Source organism: Ictidomys tridecemlineatus, chromosome 2, assembly GCF_052094955.1.
Source record: "Ictidomys tridecemlineatus isolate mIctTri1 chromosome 2, mIctTri1.hap1, whole genome shotgun sequence".
NCBI lineage: Eukaryota > Metazoa > Chordata > Mammalia > Rodentia > Sciuridae > Ictidomys > Ictidomys tridecemlineatus.
In genome coordinates, this window is record NC_135478.1 from 3,903,819 (window position 1) to 3,923,969 (window position 20,151).

The window sequence follows — 20,151 nt, forward strand, 5'->3', positions numbered from 1 at the left end:
GCTGCACAAGGTGATGAAGTGAACTCCACAGAAACACCAGGCAAGGACTCATTTATTCATCCAGGGTCAGGCAGGGGAGGGGTAGTCGGGAGTGCTCCCTGACAGTGCTCCCAGGGAAGCCAAGGTAGGAGGCGTCCAGGGAGAGAAGTCAGGGAGGGAATGGGAGCTGATGAGAACCAGAGAGAAGGCGGTGAGAGGGGAGCAGGGGTTCCTGAGGTCAAAGATGAGGCTTGGCTCCGAGCGAAGGGTCAAGAGCAAACCAGGGCTTATGGGGCTTGGGGGTGCCAAAGGTGAGGGAGTTGGGATAAAGGAGGGTTAATAAGGAAGGGGGGGGGGTGCACGTCGAAGGGCTAGAAAAGGTGAAGCAAGGCTTAGTGAGGTGTCCAAGTTGGAAGATGTCCACGGGGGTTTGGAGATAAGGTAGGGTTCCAGGTCAAAGCTGGGCTAGGGTCGGAGACAGGTGACCAGAGGTGATGTGAACTCCGCAGTATGGTTAGGGTCAAGGCAGAGTGACCATGGATGGAGGGGTCCTAGGGTCAGGCTGGGTGGGGAGGTCATGAGGTTCTTGGGGTTGCAGAGGAGGCAAAGGTCAACGGTCAGAGGCCTGGCTGGGGGTGTGGGCAGACGGGAGGTAAACGCCGGGGTCCTAGGCCACTTCCTCCTCCGCCTCCTCCTCGAACTCGCCCTCCTCGGCCGTGGCGTCCTGGTACTGCTGGTACTCGGACACCAGGTCGTTCATGTTGCTCTCGGCCTCCGTGAACTCCATCTCGTCCATGCCCTCGCCCGTGTACCAGTGCAGGAAGGCCTTGCGCCGGAACATGGCCGTGAACTGCTCCGAGATGCGCTTGAACAGCTCCTGGATGGCCGTGCTGTTGCCGATGAAGGTGGCCGCCATCTTGAGGCCGCGGGGCGGGATGTCGCACACGGCCGTCTTCACGTTGTTGGGGATCCACTCCACGAAGTAGCTGCTGTTCTTGCTCTGGACGCTCAGCATCTGCTCGTCCACCTCCTTCATGGACATGCGGCCCCGGAACACGGCGGCCACGGTCAGGTAGCGGCCGTGGCGCGGGTCGCACGCAGCCATCATGTTCTTGGCGTCGAACATCTGCTGGGTGAGCTCGGGCACGGTCAGCGCGCGGTACTGCTGGCTGCCCCGGCTGGTCAGCGGCGCGAAGCCCGGCATGAAGAAGTGCAGGCGCGGGAAGGGCACCATGTTCACGGCCAGCTTGCGCAGGTCGGCGTTGAGCTGGCCCGGGAAGCGCAGGCAGGTGGTGACCCCGCTCATGGTGGCCGACACCAGGTGGTTGAGGTCCCCGTAGGTGGGCGTGGTCAGCTTGAGGGTGCGGAAGCAGATGTCGTAGAGCGCCTCGTTGTCGATGCAGTAGGTCTCGTCCGTGTTCTCCACCAGCTGGTGCACCGACAGCGTGGCGTTGTAGGGCTCCACCACCGTGTCCGACACCTTGGGCGAGGGCACCACGCTGAAGGTGTTCATGATGCGGTCCGGGAACTCCTCGCGGATCTTGCTGATGAGCAGCGTGCCCATGCCTGAGCCTGTGCCGCCGCCCAGCGAGTGGGTCAGCTGGAAGCCCTGCAGGCAGTCACAGCTCTCCGCCTCCTTGCGCACCACGTCCAGGACGGCGTCCACCAGCTCCGCGCCCTCGGTGTAGTGGCCCTTGGCCCAGTTGTTGCCGGCTCCCGACTGGCCTGGGGCGGGGAGAGGAGCCCAGCACAGGCATTGACCTCCACCCAGTCTACCCGGTATCTGGAGGGCCCCCGGCTAGTTGAACAAGAACGCTGGCCAAGTGCCCCTGAGTTCAAACCCTGGTACTCCTCCCCCACAAAAAAAAAAAAAAAAATCCTTTCTTCTAAGTGTTGGAAATGTACAGCACATGGTTGCCGTCTGTGCTCACCTCACTGCACAGTGGCACAAATTGCTATCCTTATCATTAACTGTTCTCTCTGCTTCCCTCCAGGTTTGTCCAGCAGCCAGAGGATGGGAAACCAAAATCAGGTTGGGTCCTACCTTAGTTCAAAACCATCCCCAGATGCCCCTCCTGTCTTTTGCGGCACTGGGGATCGAACCCAGGGCCTCTCCACCCACCGCTGAACTGCACCCCCAGCCCTTCTTCATTTTTGTTTTGAGACTTGCTAAATTGCCCAGGTTGGCGTCAGAATAGCTGGATGAAGGCGTGCACCACGGAGCCCGTCTCCCCTACTCCTGTCTTTGACCAGTAGCCGACCTGCGGACCTGCGCTATCCGGCCTGGCCTCCTCCCTCCCTCCCCCGCATTTCCTCTGCCAGCCACCAGGGCTCCTCCAACACGCCAGGCTTGGTCCTGGGATGTGCCTCTGCCGGGAATGCTGTGCCCCCAGGTTCCTCCTTCAAGACTTCGTGGGGCTCAGCAATTGCCACTCGTGGCTCAACCCCTGACTTCTCTCTCCTCGTCCCTGTGGTACTGACAACTTGTTTTCATATTAATCATGTTTATTGCCTGGAATCTCACAGAGGAATGCAAGCGGCAGGAGGACAAGGTCAAGTACTAGAATACTGGCTGTTATTCCTGGTCTAGCTCCATCCTCACCCACCTGAAACGGGCTCCCGACCCCACCCTGTCTTCTGTGCAGCCGCCAGAGGGCGCCCGTGAATACCTGACCCTCAGCTCCACCTCGTCTTTCACCTCCCAAAGCCCAGGGGGCTGCGTCCCCACCAGGGAACCTGCTCCAGCCTCCAGGGCTTCCTCATTGTTCCCCTAACAGGCCAGACTGGGTCTGCCTCAGGCCCTTTGCACTGGCGGTTCTGGCTGCCTGGGATTCTTTTTCCTCAGGGCTCCTCCCTCACTTTCTGCTCAATGTCACCTATTCAGAGAAGACAATCCCCAGATAGGCTAAGGATCCAACATATGGATCCTCCTCCGTGCCCTTAGATTGTTTTTATTTTTCTTCCTACACCTGCCGCTCTCAACCTTATGCATGTTGTGGTGTTTATCTGAGGGACTCCCATGTCTGACTCCTGGCTGGAGCAGACCCAAGGGGAGGAAGACTTGTCTTGGCTGTGTCTGGAACACAGTCTTTTAGAGCCAGGAGCCTTCAAAGGCCCTAAGCTTGGGCACATCCTGCATCTCTGAATCCTTCCCCCAGTTCTCTGAGGTACTTACATACTTTTGGGGGAGGGTAGTGGGGATTGAGCACAGGTGTGCTTTACCACTGAGCTGCAGCCCCAGCCCTTTTTGTCTTTTATTTTGAGACAGGATCTTGCTAAGAAGCTGGCCTCACATTTGTGATCCTCCTGCCTTGGCCTCCCAAGTTGCTGGGATTACAGGTGTGTGCCACAGTGCTCAGCTTACATATTCTTTTTACTTCCATTTTACAAATGAGAAATGAAGATTCAGAGAGACTAGCTCCTAGGTGAAAAGTCACACTGCAAGCAAGTGGGACAGCTAGGGCTCTGAGCAGATGGTCTGGCCCGAGTCCACACTTTCAGCCTGTACCATAGAATCACTTGGCCCAATTGTGAGCCACCCGTGGTCATTCAAAAAGGCCTCAAACCTCCGTTGTGTCTCTTTCCACAGCCATTCCTGAGGACCCATTAGGAATCATGCCCACATTGGTGCATCATTATCTCTCAGAATCTTTGTGTAGATCAGAGAGGGGAAGTCACTTGTCCAAGGTCACACAGCTTATTCAGTCTTCAGACTCAAACCACCTTGCTCAGAGGAAAAGGCTTGCAGGGGTTCTGGGGCCTAGGTCAGGTTAGGGTATATGTGACCAGCCCAATCTTGAAAAGAGCTCCCAATAAGGACTATGACTGAGCACGAGGACTCCCTTGAGTCTAAGTTCCAAAACTGTGCTTACTGACTTTGCATATGCTATTCTCTCCAAGTCCCTTGGCCAGTCCTTGTCCCATTGTCCCGTTAGGTGGCAGGTATTTATAATGATAATGGAAACAACTACAATACATGCTTGTTTACCCTTTCCTCTATGCCAGCTCCACACACAGTGGTTCTGAACAGTGGATCATCTATATCCTTGTTCTGAAGATGAGGAAACTGAGTCATGAAAGGTTATGGAGCCCGTCCAAAGTCACCGAGCTGACAGTCCAAGGCTGAGCTGTACTGCGGGATCTCTGCAGCGGGCTCCCCACCAGGATGGCCGCTCCAGGGCCTGGGTAGGGAGTGGGCCCCGACAGCAGACAGCTCAGGTTGCTTTGTTCTGCTGAACCCCAGCTTCTGGTGCAGGGCCTGGCATGTCGTCAGAGCTCATTAACTCTTTGTCCAGTGCATGAGTTGGCAGAGCTTGGGGCTTGCACCCTGCAACCTGGCTCTAGTCCGACTGTTCAGTTAAAATGCCACCTCGTCCAGGAAGCCCACCAGATCCCTCTGCTGTCCAGGCCCTCCCCAGGGCCTCCACCCTGACCTGTTTGACCCCATCACGTCCCTGACTTCTCTGTCCATTCTGGGACTCAGTGGTCACTGCCAGCTCTGGTGCTAGGTAGGGAATTTTCATCAAGGCACCTGGGAATGAAGGGATAAGGGGCTCCTTTCCTTGGGCCCCACTCCTGGAACTCACCAAACACAAAGTTGTCTGGCCGAAATATCTGGCCAAAGGGGCCCGAGCGGACGGAGTCCATGGTGCCAGGCTCCAGGTCCACCAGCACGGCTCGGGGCACGTAGTTCCCTCCTGCAGGGAGGCAGATGGAGGGCAGCTGGTGTGAGCGCCAGGAGCCACAGGCGCCTGAGAGCATCCTGTCCCCTCCCAGCCAACGCACACCCCCACACCAGAAGGTGCCCCCCACCCTACCTGTGGCCTCATTGTAGTAGACATTGATCCTTTCCAGTTGCAGGTCACTGTCCCCATGGTATGTGCCGGTGGGGTCGATGCCATGTTCATCACTGATCACCTCCCAAAACTAGAGCAGGTAGTGATGGGAAGGGTTGAGAGAGGGGGACCAGGTGGCTGGGCCTCGGATCCCCCCAGAACCACTTCCCTAGCTGCAGCTCACCACCCACCCCCGGGCCCCCAGCCAGGTGACTGGGGGACCTAGAGGTATGGCGAGGATGAGGCAGCAAGAAGGAAGAGGTGGGGGCGGGGTGAGGCTGTCACCACCGCAGCCCGAGCCTGCTGGTGCCAGCGCACCCTGGCCGCAGCCCGGGGGAGGGGCACCGTCTCTTTGTGCGTGGAGGGGACAGTGGGCCAGCTGTGAAACCAGCTGTGGCCAGCAGACAGAAGGCTGGGCCCTACGCCGATTGACAGGCCTCTTTGTTCCCAGCCTGGCCCTGCCCCCAGCGCCCCTCCCCCACCATCCCGGGGGCGCTGGCCTCCTGGGGACCCGGTCCCGCAAGGCCCTAGGTCGGGGAGCCTGGGGGAGCTAGCTGCGCCCCGGGTCTGCCCCTCTCGGCCCCGACCCCGCGCACCTTGGCCCCGATCTGGTTGCCGCACTGGCCGGCTTGCAGGTGCACGATCTCCCGCATGGTGGTGGCGCTGCTGGTGGACGCGGCGGCGGTGTCGCGGACGCTCTGAGCTGCTGCGGCGGCGGCGGCGAGGGCGACTGATGCGGCGGCGACGAAGCTCTGTCCCTGCGCCCCCGGGATGCCTCTATATGAGCGGGCGGGGTCCGCGTCACCGCCGGCCGCTCCGCCCTCTGGTCCCGCCCCGGGACGGAGGGGCGGGTGTGGGGGACAGGAGGGACCTCCCTCCTCCGAGGCCTCGGAGAGCTCCCCGGGCCCAGCCTGGGTCGTGCCTGGGTCCCTTCGCCCCACCCCGGGGCAGGGGGCGGAGGCCCTGCAGGGTCATCAGTTCCTGGCTCCCGCGCCACCCGGGTTTCAGAGAAATGGGGGAGGGGGAGGCGGGAGCCCAGCGTCAGCAGGAGCTGGACACCCTGCCGGCCCATCCCGCCCAGCCCCAGCCTCAAGTTTCTGCCCCCAGACTCCCATTGCATTTAGGCCTCTTTCCCCAGAACCCTCGCCTTCGCCGGGAGGGCTGCGAGTGGGGTGGAGCTAGGGCTCCCGAGGTGAAGTGGGGTGCAGGCAGCGGGGGTTGATTTCGGAGGACTCGTCTGGAAGCTGCGGAATAAGCCACCAGTTTAGGTTAGCAACCCTTGTGGAAGGTGGTGGAGACAGTGGGGAGCTGTGGGCTCCTCTGGACACCTCTGCTTTGGGCTTTTTGCAGGTGGGGTCACCGTGGGTCTGGCTTGAGGGAGGAGCATCACCATCTAAGGCTGGGGCTGGATTACACACGGTGGTGGTGGTGGGCTCCCGCAGATCTTCGCCTCTCTGCTTCAGTATGAACATCTCTCACTTCTCCTCTCCTCTCCTCCCCTCCCCTCCCCTCCCCTCTCCTCTCCTCTCCTTCTTCTCTCCCCCCCCCCCCCCCCAGGATTGAAGTCAGGGCCACTCACCCACTGAGCACACCCCCAGCCCTATTTTGTATTTTATTTAGAAACAGGGTCTCACCAAGTTGCTTAGCGCCTTGCTTTTGCCAAGGCTGGCTTTGAACTCTATCTTCCTGCTTCAGCCTCCTGAGCTGCTGGGATTACAGGCCGGTGCTGGGCTCCACCTTTGCATTTCTTATTAGCTCTATGACCTTGCTCTGGGCCACTTCTGTGCCTGAATTGTCCCCTCTGCAAGACGGGGAAGTGGAGAGAGTTGGCCCTCCGGGAACGCTGGGAAGGGCCGAGGAGATGGGCAATTAGGAACTACCAGGAACAGAGCCAATAATAAATTGTATCTATCACAATTGCATTCAAGATCTGGGCAAGACAATGTACAGCCCCTTAAATGAAGGACAGACCTCTTGAGGCCACCTTCAGCTGGCATCCTCCAGCTCTGCCCCCCAGGATGTCTCTTAAACCCCAAGGCTCACCCAGAAGAGGACTTGGGACTCTTTAAGTTGCGTGGGCAATGCTGGCTATGTGGTTCAGCCCCTCACTTTGGGCAGTGGTTCTTCGTGTGTGGGTGGGGTGTGTGTGTGTGAGTGTGAGCTTCTGGCTGGGGTAGGTAGAAGCCAGGGAAGATGCCCCAGCATAGAGACTGATTCAGCACCAATGTCAGTAAGGCTGAGGCAGAGAGAACCTGCACTATTATTTGGGGAAAAAATTGAGTTAGACCCCCAGAATAAATTCCTGATGTGTGAGATGTTATAAACCAGTGCTATCCCCCCAGCTTTCAGGACTGACCTCCTTTCCTTCGCGCGCGCGCGAGTGTGTGTGTGTGTGTGTGTGTGTGTGTTTAGCAAAACATTTTTAAAATTTCACTTGTGTAATATGTCTCCTATAGGAAACAAATTTGGCTTTGCAATTTCTAGCTCCAATACAATCTCAAAGGCAGCCTAGGGTTTCCCTGTTTCCCACTTAACAACACCTGAAGACATCTGTCTTCCCACCAGAGTCTGCAGATTCTCTGGGCAGGTAAGGTCCGATAGGAAAGAGGGTAGCAGGTCTTGTTACTTTGACTGAACCAATACTTAATTAAAGAAATTAAAGAGAGGTTTCATTATTCTGCTTCGTAATGTAGTTTCCACAAGTCAGCTGTGATAAGAATCAGGGAAAATAGATGTTAACATTTTACTAACTCCTGCTTGGCATGGTGGCTTGTGACCAGTTTCAGCCCCTCATGGGCTGAGGCAGGAGGATCACTGTGTCCAGGAAGTGAGACCCTATCTCAAAAAGAGAAAGGACTGACTCCTAAAAGGAGGGAAGGTGAATGTAACCGTTTATTAGGATTTATTGTCATTTAAAAAAATCAGACCATGAAACCAGGTAGAAGTAAGTGTGTGAAAAGTTTGCAAAACAAAACATTTAAACATACTTATTTAGACAAGTGATCTGAAATTAGAGACTTTTCAAACATTTCTCCACGGCAACTGGAGTAAGCCTCCTAAATCTGGCTTTGTTGTGGATTCTGTCTTCTATGTTATCTTCTTTTGCCTTTGCCCTTCAGCTCTTGGGTTAAGATGGCTCTGTGGGCTGTGGTGGTGCATGCTTCTAATCCCAGTTTGGGAGGCTGAGGCAGGAGGATCTCGAGTTCAAAGCCAGCTTCAGCAAGTTGCGAGGTGCTAAGCAACTCAGTGAGACCCTGTCTTTAAATACAAAATAGGGCTGGGGATGTGGCTCAGTGGTCAAGTGCCCCTGGGTTCAATCCCCAGCACCAAAACAAATAAACAAACAAGAGGGCTGTGGATGCCTCCTTCAAGCTCCAGAGCTGCATTATACCTTTTATCAGGAAGAATTCCCTTTCACATAGTTCTTCCCCATGGCTATGGCTGTCCAACTAGACTCTAGATGGACTTGAAACATTGTCATCTTGCGCACACCTGACTGCATACATTCCTGCATCCAGCTCTCTGAACCAGCCGAGCCTCACGAATGGGTTCTTGGTTAGCAAGAGGACTGCTAAGCTCGTTCTCCAGCTCTGTGCACAGGCTCTCCATGATTCTTCCATGTCCATGTTTCGGGGTCACAGCTCCACTCTGCATCCTGCTTACCAGATAGACGCTGTTTCCCCTCAGGTGCTGGGCCACGACTGTGGCATCTCTAATTCCCACCCAGGGAGTGCTCCAGTGAGAGCAGCTGAAGCACAGTCTAGACGGGTCTGGGATGGAGGCGTGGTTCCGTGGCACAGCACAGACTTAGCATGCACCACGCCCTGGGTTGGATCCCCAGCATCAAACAAATCAGAACATCGGAGTAAGTTGCCAGACAGGCTGGAAGGAGTTGGAGGAGCTAAAAACATGCTCCATCCATGACCTTTACTGCAAGAGCCCTCGATGTGCATACTGTGGTCCCCTCTTGTCCACGGGGAGGTTTCTGAGACCGTAAGTGCACACCTGAAACTGTGGATACCATCGACTCCTGCAATTTTCCTTGAATCAGCAAGTCGATGCACCATGGCCAGGACTTGCAGTTTGAGGTGTGACAGAAAAACTAACCTGATCTTTTTTCCTTTTTTTCACAACTTCATGGATAGAAGATTCTTATGGTAGATCTTAACAACCCCAGCATATGATTTTTTACTTTCCTTATAAGTCAAGAACTTTCATTTTTTTTCACTTAAAGGAAGAACTTTGAAGCTTCTTTTCAGTATATCTGCATTGTCAGCATCACTACTTTTTTTTTTTTTTGCTGGTGGAGCTGGAACCCAGGACCTCATGCATGGTAGGCAAGTGCTGTAAAACTAAGCTTCACCCCAGGCCCAGCATTACTACTCTTGTTCTTTGGAGTTCTTGCAAAGTAACATAAGGTTTACCTGAATGTAAGCAGTACAATACCTTAACAGTGATACCTTGACACTGAGATGGCTAGTAAATGACTAAAAGGCAGGTAGCATATACAGGGTGGATACACTGAACAAAGGCATGATTCACATCTTGGGTGGGACAGAGTGGGATGGCAAGAGATTTTATCATGCTACTCAGAATGGCATCCAATTTAAAACTTATGACGTTGATTTCTGGAATTTTCCATTTAGTACTTTCAAATTTAATTTGAAATTTTAATTTTCATAGTTGAGCACAGGTAACAAACTGCTGCAAGTGAAACCACAGATAAGCGGAGTCTATGGCATTTATAATTGTTCGGCATCCTAGGACTTCAGTCAGATAATTGTGGAATGCGTCGTGTCTGGGGGTCAATGGAATCACCTAAATGAGAAATTTTCAGCCAGGGGCAATTCTGTCCCTCAGGTGACACTTTCCTGGGTCTGGATATTTTCATCATTACAACTGGGGAATGCTACTGGCCCCTGGTGCACAGGGGTCAGGGATGCTGCTTCATGTCCTTCAACTCACAGGACATTTCCCAGAGCAAAGAATTATTGGACCCCAAATGTCAAAACTAACAGTGCCAAGTGGAGGGACAGTGGTTTAGCGTTTTCAGGTTTTTGACCAACACATTGTTACAGTTAATCACAGATACATGCTTGTAGGAATGTACCAAGAATCCATACACCCGGAAGTGGCATTTCTTAATGTTTTAATATAATAGGAGTCTTAAAAAAAAAAAAAAAAAGGAATAGAAAAGGAAGTGGCCTCGCCGGGAGGGGAGATGGAGTGTGTGAGCTTGGTCCTGGAAAGTGGGGTTTTCTGCGTCATCCCACCAGCGCAGGGCTGAATTGGGGTGTGGACTCCGCCCTGGAGGGGCAGGACCACCTGGATGACGCTCCCGGGAAGGACAGCTCCCTGGAGAATGCAGCTCCTGCAGGGATCTTCTCTATCTTTGTCTGGATTAGGGCATCCCTTGGGCTCTGGATGAGCATCAGGGAGTCCAGAGGAAGGAGAGCAGAGAGCAGGGGTGACCTCCCGTGTGTGGCCTGCTGAGCTCTGGAGTTGCCTGAGATGTAGGGAGACCAGTGACGCAAACAGCCTGTGGGTGGGTGACGTCACCTGGATTCCTCCCAGTCTGACCCCTGTGAGGCTCCAATCCCAGGATGTCACACGAGCCAGGGGTGCCCAGGGTCCCCAGGCAGGCAGACTCATCCTGCTACCCAGGCAGGCCATGGTATCACCTGGCACCCAGAAAGCCATCCGTGTTCTCCATAGGAGTCCAATGACCATGTTGTAGGGTGACGTCACTAATCCAGGGACTGGATGTAGCCAGGGAGCACAGCCAGGGATATGAGAAAGCTGGGCCACGGGCTGTAGGAGCTGGCCTCTGTCCCCAGCAGCAGCCTGCACAGGGAGCTGGGGAGCAGGCAGGTGGCACCGTGAGGACTGGGAGCCCCTAGCTAGAGGGGCTGAATTTTTATGGCCCCTCATCTGTCTGATCCTGGGTGGCCATGCTCTCAGGATGTTCTACCTTGTAGTTTTATAAGAAAATGGAATTTAGCATAGAAAGTAGGTGCTGACTGTGGCCCCCCAAACCATCGCTGTAAGAAGGTTTTACTGACGATGTCTGGGTGTTGAGATGGGTTGAATGTTGACTTCAAGTTTTATCATGCAGGCAGCTGAGACAGTGCAGGTGGCCTGACACCGGGGCCCAGGACTCCCACCTCTCGCAAGGGGCCAGCCTCCAGGTACAGAAGCCATCCCAGAAACCTTCAGCCGAGTCCCTGGGCTGCAAGAGAACTCTCAGAAAGCAAAGCAGGGATTGGCTCCTGATTTAGAGGTGAAAAAGAAGAAAACAAAGTTTCCATTTGGGGGACTGGAGCCTGGCTCAAGGGTAGAGCACGTGTGAGGCCCTGGGATCCATTCTCAGCACGGGGACAAGGACATAGCAGACCTGGCTCTCGGTGCTGCTCCATGGTGAGAAGACAGAGACCCCAAGGTTGAGTCTCACCTGGAGTCACTCACTGCTGAAGCTGGGTACAGAGCCAATGGAACCTGCGTGTTCTGGGTCCAAAGCCCATGCCCTTTTTCACCGCAGGATGCTGTATAGGTTATAGCCACCCCATCACTTGGACTAAAAAAGGCCAGCAGACCCACAGACAGTCTCTCAGGAGGAAGATGCTGCCAGTGTGGAGCAGCCGTGTGACTGTCACGTGGCCATGGCCCAGGCCTCTGTGCGTGTCATTGTCTGCCTCCCATGGAGCGTGGGTGCCCTGGGGCTGGCTGCGATGCCTGCAGTTGGCTTCCCAGCATCTGGGTCTGCATTCTGTGTCCTGGGCCTGCCATCCCTGGCTCTTTCCCAGAGCTCCCGCCTCCCCCGCCGCTGCCGGGCCTTTCCTTCCGCCTCACTGCCCTGGCCTCAGACCTCTACTCGGCTGGGTCTTGTTTTCTTTCCCTCTGCCCTGGCAGAACTCAGTCCTGCGTGTGGACCAGCCTGGCATGGGTCCTCTCCAGCTGTGGGCAGGGGAGGAGGCGGGTTCTGGAAGTTACTGTTCTGGGGCAGGGATGCTAAATGAGTCTTTAGAAGAGAAGCCCTCCCAACTCCAGGGCAACACAAGCTCTGGGCACGCGGTGCCTGGCACGGCTGCACCCGGCACAGGGTGGGGGTGGCGTGGGGGAGGAGGGGACAATGGAGTGTCCTCTGGCCTTGCCGGGCATGTGGCCACCTCCTGCCAACACTCACCCCAGATACATGCAGTGCGTCCCGGAGGGGGCCTGCTCAGAGCGGAGGGACGTCCTGGCAGCAGGGGCGCTGAGCTCCGCGGGGCTGGTGCGGTGGAGACGCTTCCCGAGCTCTGCCCTCCCTGCCCACTTGCCTGGTGTCGGACACGGGCAGGGTGCCCCGTGCAGGTGTAGTTGGTGATGTGGTCATTGTTCCTGCCGAGGAGCCAGGGTCTGGGGGGCACTCCATCAGGGAGTGGGGTCGTGAGTTCCCTGGGGTCATCTGGGCCATGCTGGTCAGGGAGCAGCAGGAAAGCTGCCAAAGAGGAAGGTAGGCCATGACACATAGGTGTTCATGATGGCCGCTGAGCCCTCCTTTAGGCCCTGGACTCTCTCGGGCTGATCTATGGCTGCATGGGGTGGGGCACAGTCACTGCCGGGAACCAAGGGGAAATCCTCGATCCAGACAGGTTGCTTTTCCACTCTTCCTGTCCTGTAGGAAAGGGCTACAGGCAAAAGATGGGGCTTCTCATTTTCAGACACAGACAGGATTTCCTGTTCCGTATCTGCCGGGGAGGGGGGCAACTTCCTGCCAGACCAGGAAGGGGAGGTGGGACATCTCCTTATCTCGTGCTGGACCCAGGCAGGATTTCCTGTTCCGTATTTGAGGGGTGGGACTTCTCTTACAGGAAAAGAAGTCAGACTTCCCTTTCCACCCGGAGAGAGGCCGGCTGTTCCCCTGTGGGAGAGGGGAGCTGTCCCAGGCCACCAGTGGGGCAGGCTGCCTAGGCCTTGTGCAGGAGAAGCAGGGGGGGTCTTCTCTGTTGGGAAGGGGCTCAACCTCCTCTGGCTTCAGGTCCTTGCCAGAGAGGTGGTGTTCCTTCCATTCGGGGTCAACCAGGGGTGAGTCTCGAAAGCACATGAAAGAGAAAACAAAAGAGAAATGGCCACAGACCTCAAGGGATCAGCGATGCAGAGGGGCATATTTTCCAAGAGGGAAATGGCGACTGGCTAAGGCAGGCTCTGAGTTTTCTGGGGTTTAGCAGGGCCGGGTCATGGGAGGAATTTGTCAGATACTTTTGGTGGACTTAGTTTTGGCAGCAGGAGAACTTTGGCCGTTAAGGGAAATTGGCAAAGGTCAGAGCCCTCACCCCCACCCCCACCCCCGGGGGGAGGGTGCTGTGAGTTTCTGCCTCCTTCAAGTCTCACCTTCTCCTCAATGAAAGGTTTCTTCTACACCACCCGGCAGGAACGTTCCCATCTCAGCAGTAAAAGAGACCGGACACTGCTGCCTGGGCCAGGGCTTCCCACTTTACAGGAAAAAGGGTGAAGGGCACAGTCACACACCTCTGAGGGGGTGGCAGTGGGGGCCTCAAAGACGCAGGCCAAGCAGCCTGAGTCCTGCCTGAAGTGATGGGACACTAGAGGGTATTTAGGTGCTGGTGGTATTGTTGCAAAATCAGCCCTGGAATTGGCGCTACCAAACTGCTCTCACCCAGCAGTGTGGGGACCCTGCCTGCAGGGCAGAGGAGCCACCACTCAGGGCCTTACTTACTGGAGGCTTACTCTCCTCGGGCCTCTGGCCCCCTGGCTCCACAGCCTGGGCACAGTGGGAGGCAGGAAAACTGTGCAGGGCCCGTCCAGGGGTGGGGGCCTCTCAGCTGTGTGAGGTGGTGGTGGGATGAGTGGGGTGGGTCACTGTGCACTTCTGGGCTTGTGAATGAGATGGGTACCTGTTGTGTGTGCATTTGTGTCTGTCCGTGGATTAGCCTGGTTTGCACGCCTGGTCTTATTTGGGATCTGTATTGCTGTAGCTGATTGGCCTGGGGCAGGTTAGTGTAAATGTCCTGGGTGAATAGGGCCTGGGGATCCTCAGCTCCTGACGCCACCATCTCAAGTCAGGCAGGGCAGGGGCTGGTCTCCGGAACGTGCTGGCTCTCTGTCAGTTCTACCCACCCCAAAGGTCTCCCCCTGGGCCCCCCACCCCTCTCTTTCGGCCACCCACTGAAGTCTCACAGAACCAGGGAGCTGGAACCCAGCCTCTTGCAGCCCCTGACTCCCTCTCTGGGCCGGTGGGGAATGGCACTTGGGTCATTGGCTCTGCCCACTGTGAAGTTGGTAGGGGATGACCTGTGGCAGTCCTGTATTTACACCCCAGGCTAGTACAGGCGAACGGATGTCAGATGCACACTCATAGAATCCAACACAAACACTGACATAATATAACTGTAGTCTAACTCAGACACACAGACTCAGCTACACACGGTACAGGGGCTCACGTGGATTCAGACACACTCTGAATACAGACACCACTGGATTTACCCTCAACCAGATGCACACATAATCAGGCTCCCACAGACTGTGTACATGCATGGGAGTCACCAGTCACACACAATAAATGCCACACCTTCCCAATGCCACCGATCGCCAGACAGCAAGGCACAGAGACCCAGTGAGAGACACACATACTGAGTCAAATACACACGCTACTCTCAGACCCCAGGACAGACATAGCCAGATCTAATGCAGACCCACGCATGTGCTCACATGTCATATGTATACTGTCCACAGAGCCAGGTACCACAGCAGTGTGTACACAATCACAGATATGCAACACAAACACACAACCCCCAAAGAAGCAGGACAGAAACCCAGGAGACAGATGCACAGCCATGTACAAAAAAAAATACTTTTGTGGAGTCCCTTCTCTCTCACTGACGCAAGCACACAGTGATCCAGAGACCCACACAGGGATGAGGCAAGTACACACAATCACACACAGTAGGGCAGACAGCTGGCCACCCAATCTGGTGACCCTCAGATAAGACAGATCCCTCCACAGCGAACTTGGATTTTGGGAAAAAGGGCTCAAGGCTTGTGGGGAGGGGCTCACCTCGCACCAGCAGAGCAGGTACAAAGCCACCAACATCTTGGTGGTCCCCGAGCTCAGCAGCAGAGTGAGTGGGGATCGTCTGCCCAGGGCCTGGACCCCATGTGGAATCTGATGGATTGCAGGGCAGGGTCGGGAGCAATGAGGTGGGTGTACCCACCCGGACTGGGGTGAGAGTTCACGAGCCAGGAGGGGTGAAGTGGGGGAAGCCAACAGGGATGGTGAGGACCATCGTGGGAAGGGGCAGTGTCCCATTTTAGGGCAGCACCTAGATGGCCAGTGGGGTGGGGCCTCCCCAGGATAGACAGGGTCTGGGAAGGCGAGGCCTCTTTCTGTAGGTGAGGGAGTTCACTACACCCTCCATCCCACACCGGGGGTGCCGGCTCGGGCGCGGGCTCTTGGGTGTGAACGGGGTCTGGAACACAGGAGGGCCTAACAGAGAAGCGGGGCCTAAAGGACTGGCCGGCCCTCAGGTCTCCAGGGGACTCGGGTGAGCGATGGGGACCGTCTCAGGCTTGGACTGCAAGAGGGCGCTGGGCTCTGGAAAGGTGCCACCGAGAAAAGGGGGTACACACGGCTGGAGATAAGAGATCACAGCGGGGCGGAGCCTGGGGACAGGGCGGTGCTGGACTCAGGCCGATCAAGGGGTGGGGCAGGAGGACCGGCAGCGCCCACTGGGAAAGGGGGTGACTCTCGGGGATGCGGCAGAGACTGGGGAGTGGGCGGGACGCAAGTCAAACCCCGGGGAGCCGGGGGAGAGTGGGAAGAGTGACAGAGAAGTGGGTGGGACTCAGCAGGTGGGCGGGGCCCGGGGAATGGGCAGGGCCTGGGAGGCTGGCGGCTGGCGGCTGGGGCGGGGGTCTAGGAGAAGGACCGAGAACCCGGAGGGATGGGGCCCTGAGCAGGGCCTGCGGGGCTGAAGGAGCCGGGAGGGGGAGGGAGTGGGCGGGGCCTAGGGAGAATGACCAGGGGAGTGGGGGGCGGGGAGGCTGGGGTCGACCCTGGAAATGGGCGGCCCGCCTTTCTCTAGGGTCCAGAGGCCGCGAGCAGATCCGTGTTGGTGGTCCCGGTTGGGCGCTGGGGTTCCAGACCTGGAGTGAGGCTTGGCTGTCACTTTCCGGCCGGGAGCCTGGGGCTGGCAGGATCCTCAACTCTGTCCCACCGCCGCGCGACCAGCTGCCCTCGCCGCCCTCCTGGGACCGGCGCCGCCCAGTGGGAGTCGGCCTCGGGGCTCGGGGCTCCAGGTTCCGGAAGCAGCACGGGCCTGGCGGGGGGGCGGGGGGCGCAGAGCTGCAGACGGTGACCGCGGGCCGTCTGCGGTCCCAGGTCCTCCCCGCTTCCCACCCACGTCTGTGGCCTGGATTCGCGTCTCGGGCCCTGTTTGATCCGGTTCGGGCCGCTCCTCTCCGCTCTTCCGCGTCCACGCCCTTTTCTCCCCAGGCTGGGCACCTGACTTCGGGAAGACCCTGAGAACTTCCCCGCGGAACCCCCACGCATCTCGGCTCCCGGGCCCCATCTCGGTCCAGTCCTGGGCTGAGGCTCGGGTCCACCAGGGGGCGCCCGCTGCTCTCACTGGACACCGTTGGCCCCCAGACGTGGACTCGGGTTCCCCCAAGAAGAGAGGGGAGAACCAGGTCCCCAAAGGGGGTGGCCTGGGCCTCCTATTGGAATATGGGTCTTATGTGGTGTGAGGGGTGGGGGCTGAGGTCCCAGTGGAGAGGATGGAACTTGGATGGCGCCTAGGGGTATGGATCTTGGGTGTTCTGTACTGGGGTCTTCTCTGGGAGGAGGTGGATCTTTGGTGGCCTCAGGTTGACCTAGGTCTCTTCTGGGGATAAGTCCTGGTTTTTATGGTTCTTTCCTCTGTGTTCTTGTTGATTTGGTTGTCTGTGCATCTCTGAAGATTGATCTGTTTTAGCGTGTGATCTGTGTGTGTGCGGTGACCCTGGGTGTCTGATATTTTGTGTCTCTGATGGCATATCCCAGAGTCCTAGAATCTCCTCCTCCTCCTCCTCCTCCTTCCTCCTCCTCCTCCTCCTTCCTCCTCCTCCTCCTCCTTCCTCCTCCTCCTCCTCCTCCTTCCTCCTCCTCTTCTTCTTCTTCAAAGAAAGAGAGATAGAGAGAGAGAGAGAATTTTTCAAATATTTATTTGTTAGTTTTCGGTGGACACAACATCTTTGTCTGTATGTGGTGCTGAGGATCGAACCCGGCGCTCCGCGCATGCCAGGCGAGCGCGCTACCGCTTGAGCCACATCCCCAGCCCCCTTGAATCTTCTTAAGACTGTGTGCTAGTGAGTATGTGTGGCCATAGATGTTTCCGTGTGTCCTGAGCCTGGGGTTCTCACTATCACAGTGTGCTTGATTATATACCCTGACTGTGTGTTCGTGTGGGTTCTTTGTGTGTGTTTGTGGTGCTTGCCTTATGATTGTGTGTCCAGGTATGTGTGATTGTGTATGTGTCTGCATGATGTGTCTTTTTTTTTTTTGCTAGCAGGGATTGAACCCAGGGCCACTTAATTACTGAGCCACATCCCCAGCCCTTCTTTTTGTATTTTATTAGAGACAGGGTCTGCTGAGTTGCTTAGGGCCTTGCTATGTTGCTGAGGCTGGCTTTGAACTTGCAATCCTCCTGCCTCAGCCTCCCAAACTGCCAGGATTACAGGTGTGTGCCACTGTGCCCAGTGGTGTATCTATTTTGATTTGTGTGATTGTGTATGTCCCCCGATGGAGACATCTTTTGTGTCCCTGTGTCTGTGGTTGCTCAGAAACGGTTGCCTCCCTTTGGGGGTTGGAGAGTCCCTTCTAGGGGGGTGGCCCTGCTGGGGTTCCCTTTCTAAGGCAGGTCAGCTTGTTTCCCAGCAATGAGGTAACTGGTGGGCCCCTTGGAGGGGTCTCTGGGCCCTGCCCAGTGCCCCCCACCTGGTCCTTCCACAGCCTTTAACAGGGAAATACCATTTCCTGTCTTTGATGTCATTGGTACTAAATTTTCCCTTCTTCCAAACAACCGTGACCAAGTTTCTTTCCTGGTGTGTGTACAGTTGACCACGATTCTGTGCTTAATGTTAAAAAAAAAGAAAAGAAAAGAAAAGAAAACCCCCAAGCCCATGGAAAATGCAAGCAGCGCACAATCAAGTACAGTAAAAAGGTTCATATCTTCACACCCCGACTCCCCGGTTTTTTGCATACCTTCCAGAAATATTCTATACAAATAGGTCTGTTGTCTCAGACAAAACCTGCACCCTCCGAACAGCTGTCCCCACCTTGCTTTGTTTTCTCAGCCCTCAGAGATCTCTATCGAGGCCCGGGGGGATGAGTCAACTGACTTTGATGCTCCATTAGAGAACTGAGCCTACAACAATAATGCGACCATTTCCCTTCTGACGGTGGTTGAGGTCAGTTCCATTCTGAACAATTTTGAAACAGACATCGCTGTCTTTTTACCAAGACGTTGGCACTGGTTTTTGGACCTCAGTTATTTGCTGACAAGATCAAGTCTTGGTGTTTGCTCAAGGAATTTGCTCAAGATCCTATAGGTAGCAAGAGGCCAGGCTGGGATTTTTTTTTTCAATATTTATTTTTTTTAGTTGTAGTTGGACACAATACCTTTATTCCATTCATTTATTTTTTTATGTGGTGCTGAGGATGGAACCCAGGGCCCCGTGAGTGCTAGGCGAACGCTCTACTGCTGAGCCACAATCTCAGCCCTCTGAGCTGGGATTTGAAGGCCAGTGGTTTGGATCCTATGCGGTACTTTCCCTCAATTGGAAATGCACCCACCCCTGAGTTCAAAGCACCACACTGGAAACACTCAGTTACACAGCAGAGCAGCCAGGTCTGCGCCCTAACTCCACAAAAGTCTATTGCTTGCCCCGACATGTTTCGCAACACCCTTTCCCCCCCTCCCTTTGGTAGTACTGGGGATTGAACCCACGGGTGCTGTACCATTGAGCTATCCCCCAGCTCCTTTTATTTTATTTTGAAACAGGGTCTTGCTAAGTTGCCCAGGCTTTCCTGGAACTTGCAATCCTGCCTCGGCCTCCCAAGTTGCTGGGATGAAGGGCATGCGCCCTGGCTGCCTCGCAGTGCCTACGCCTTGCTTAGTGCACACTGTCATGGGCTGGGCTGTGTTCTGGTCTAACTATGGCCAAGGAGGGCTGGATCCAGTTTTGACGAATTCAGATGATGGGATTCCCCTGTGTGTCTTCTTCCAACACCCGTCTACATAGCAAGGCTCACAGCCAGCTGTGCAACTCCTTCCTTGCTTTCTTCCTTCATTTCTCCATTCATGCACACATTTGGCCCTTTTTTCCTCCTGCTTGCTCTGTCCCTTGCTCACCTACTCAGCAAACACCACTAACACTCTCTGCTAGGCTTTGCCTCTGCCTTGTGGAGTCAGCAGATCCAGGCAAGTTAAATGTTGACACTTGGCTGGGCACAGTGGCATATGCCTGAAATCCCAGCAGCTCCGGAGGCTGAGGCAGGAGGATTGTGAGTTCAAAGCCAGCCTCAGCAAAAGGGAGGCACTAAGTAACTCAGACTCTGTCTCTAAATAAAATACCAAATAGGGCTGGGGATGGGGCTCAGTGGTCAAATGCCCCTGAGTTCAATATCTGGTACCCCCCATAAAAAGAAAAGTTGGCTCTTGCTAGGTGTCCTAGTGGGTTGTGCCTGGAATTCCAGGTACTCTGGAAGCTGAGGCAGGAGGACCATTTGAGTCCAGGAGTGTAGCCTCACAACATGGCTAGACTCCACATTAAAAAAAAAAAAGTGACCCTAGAGTGGCCACAATAGCCACCAGCAGAGAATTGATGGCAAGTGACAGGGATCCCGTGAGCTGGTGTCTGCTAGGTGAAATCAAGGTATACCTTCTGTGCCTGTTCACTGACCTCAGAGGAAGGAGAGGGGCTCCCAGGCAGAGGTGGGGTGCTGGAGCTGGGGTGCTCTCCTCCAATGACTTCCTGTCCTATCCCTCTGGGGCCCTGTGACAGCGTCAGGGTGGAGATCAGGCCCTCCCCCACAGGTGAGAAGAGCTAGGGCCCACAGTCATTTTGGGGAGACAGCTGAGCACAGAGGTGTGACTTCACCAAACACAGGGTGATAGGAGGGTGATGCTGCAGTCTTCTGAGTGGGTGGGGCCGCCAGGCCGAGATGTCCCAACCACAGCGCGTCATGGTGCTCCCAGGCTGTGGCCGGTGCAGCCTGGCTGGGAGGCCTTCTTTCCCCTCTGAAGGGCACGTACAGAGCTCTGTCAAGCTCAGTGAGGAGCACAGAGCAGTTTCTGCAATG

At 55.8% G+C, this 20,151-nt stretch overlaps 1 protein-coding gene and 1 long non-coding RNA gene across 5 annotated transcripts; both read right to left on the bottom strand.

The window, feature by feature from the left end:
• Nucleotides 1-34: 34 nt before the first annotated feature.
• Tubb4a (tubulin beta 4A class IVa) lies at nt 35-5,627 on the bottom strand. Its single transcript, XM_005332091.5, has 4 exons — nt 5,411-5,627; nt 4,797-4,905; nt 4,566-4,676; nt 35-1,704 (listed from the first exon to the last, which is right to left on the bottom strand). Exons 1-4 carry the CDS (start codon nt 5,465-5,467, stop codon nt 647-649), a joined length of 1,335 nt encoding a protein of 444 aa, XP_005332148.1. The 5' UTR covers nt 5,468-5,627; the 3' UTR covers nt 35-646.
• Nucleotides 5,628-9,946: 4,319 nt separating this feature from the next.
• On the bottom strand, nt 9,947-16,408 carry LOC110598819 (uncharacterized). Of its 4 annotated transcripts, none has more exons than XR_013431782.1 (3): nt 15,957-16,408; nt 14,869-14,976; nt 9,947-13,285 (listed from the first exon to the last, which is right to left on the bottom strand). It is a non-coding gene; the product is annotated as an uncharacterized LOC110598819 (long non-coding RNA). The 4 variants fall into 4 exon arrangements; XR_002484723.3 differs by having other exon boundaries at nt 9,947-12,884; nt 13,185-13,285; nt 14,869-16,408; XR_013431784.1 differs by lacking the exon at nt 14,869-14,976.
• Between the last annotated feature and the right edge of the window lie 3,743 nt (nt 16,409-20,151).

Coding starts and splice junctions, on each gene's coding strand:
- Tubb4a (XM_005332091.5), bottom strand. CDS start 5,467: ATGCGGGAGATCGTGCACCTGCAAGCCGGCCAGTGCGGCAACCAGATC. Junction 4,677..4,796: donor CTACTACAATGAGGCCACAG/GTAGGGTGGGGG, acceptor GCCTCCCTGCAG/GAGGGAACTACGTGCCCCGA. Junction 1,705..4,565: donor GCCAGACAACTTTGTGTTTG/GTGAGTTCCAGG, acceptor TCCCCGCCCCAG/GCCAGTCGGGAGCCGGCAAC.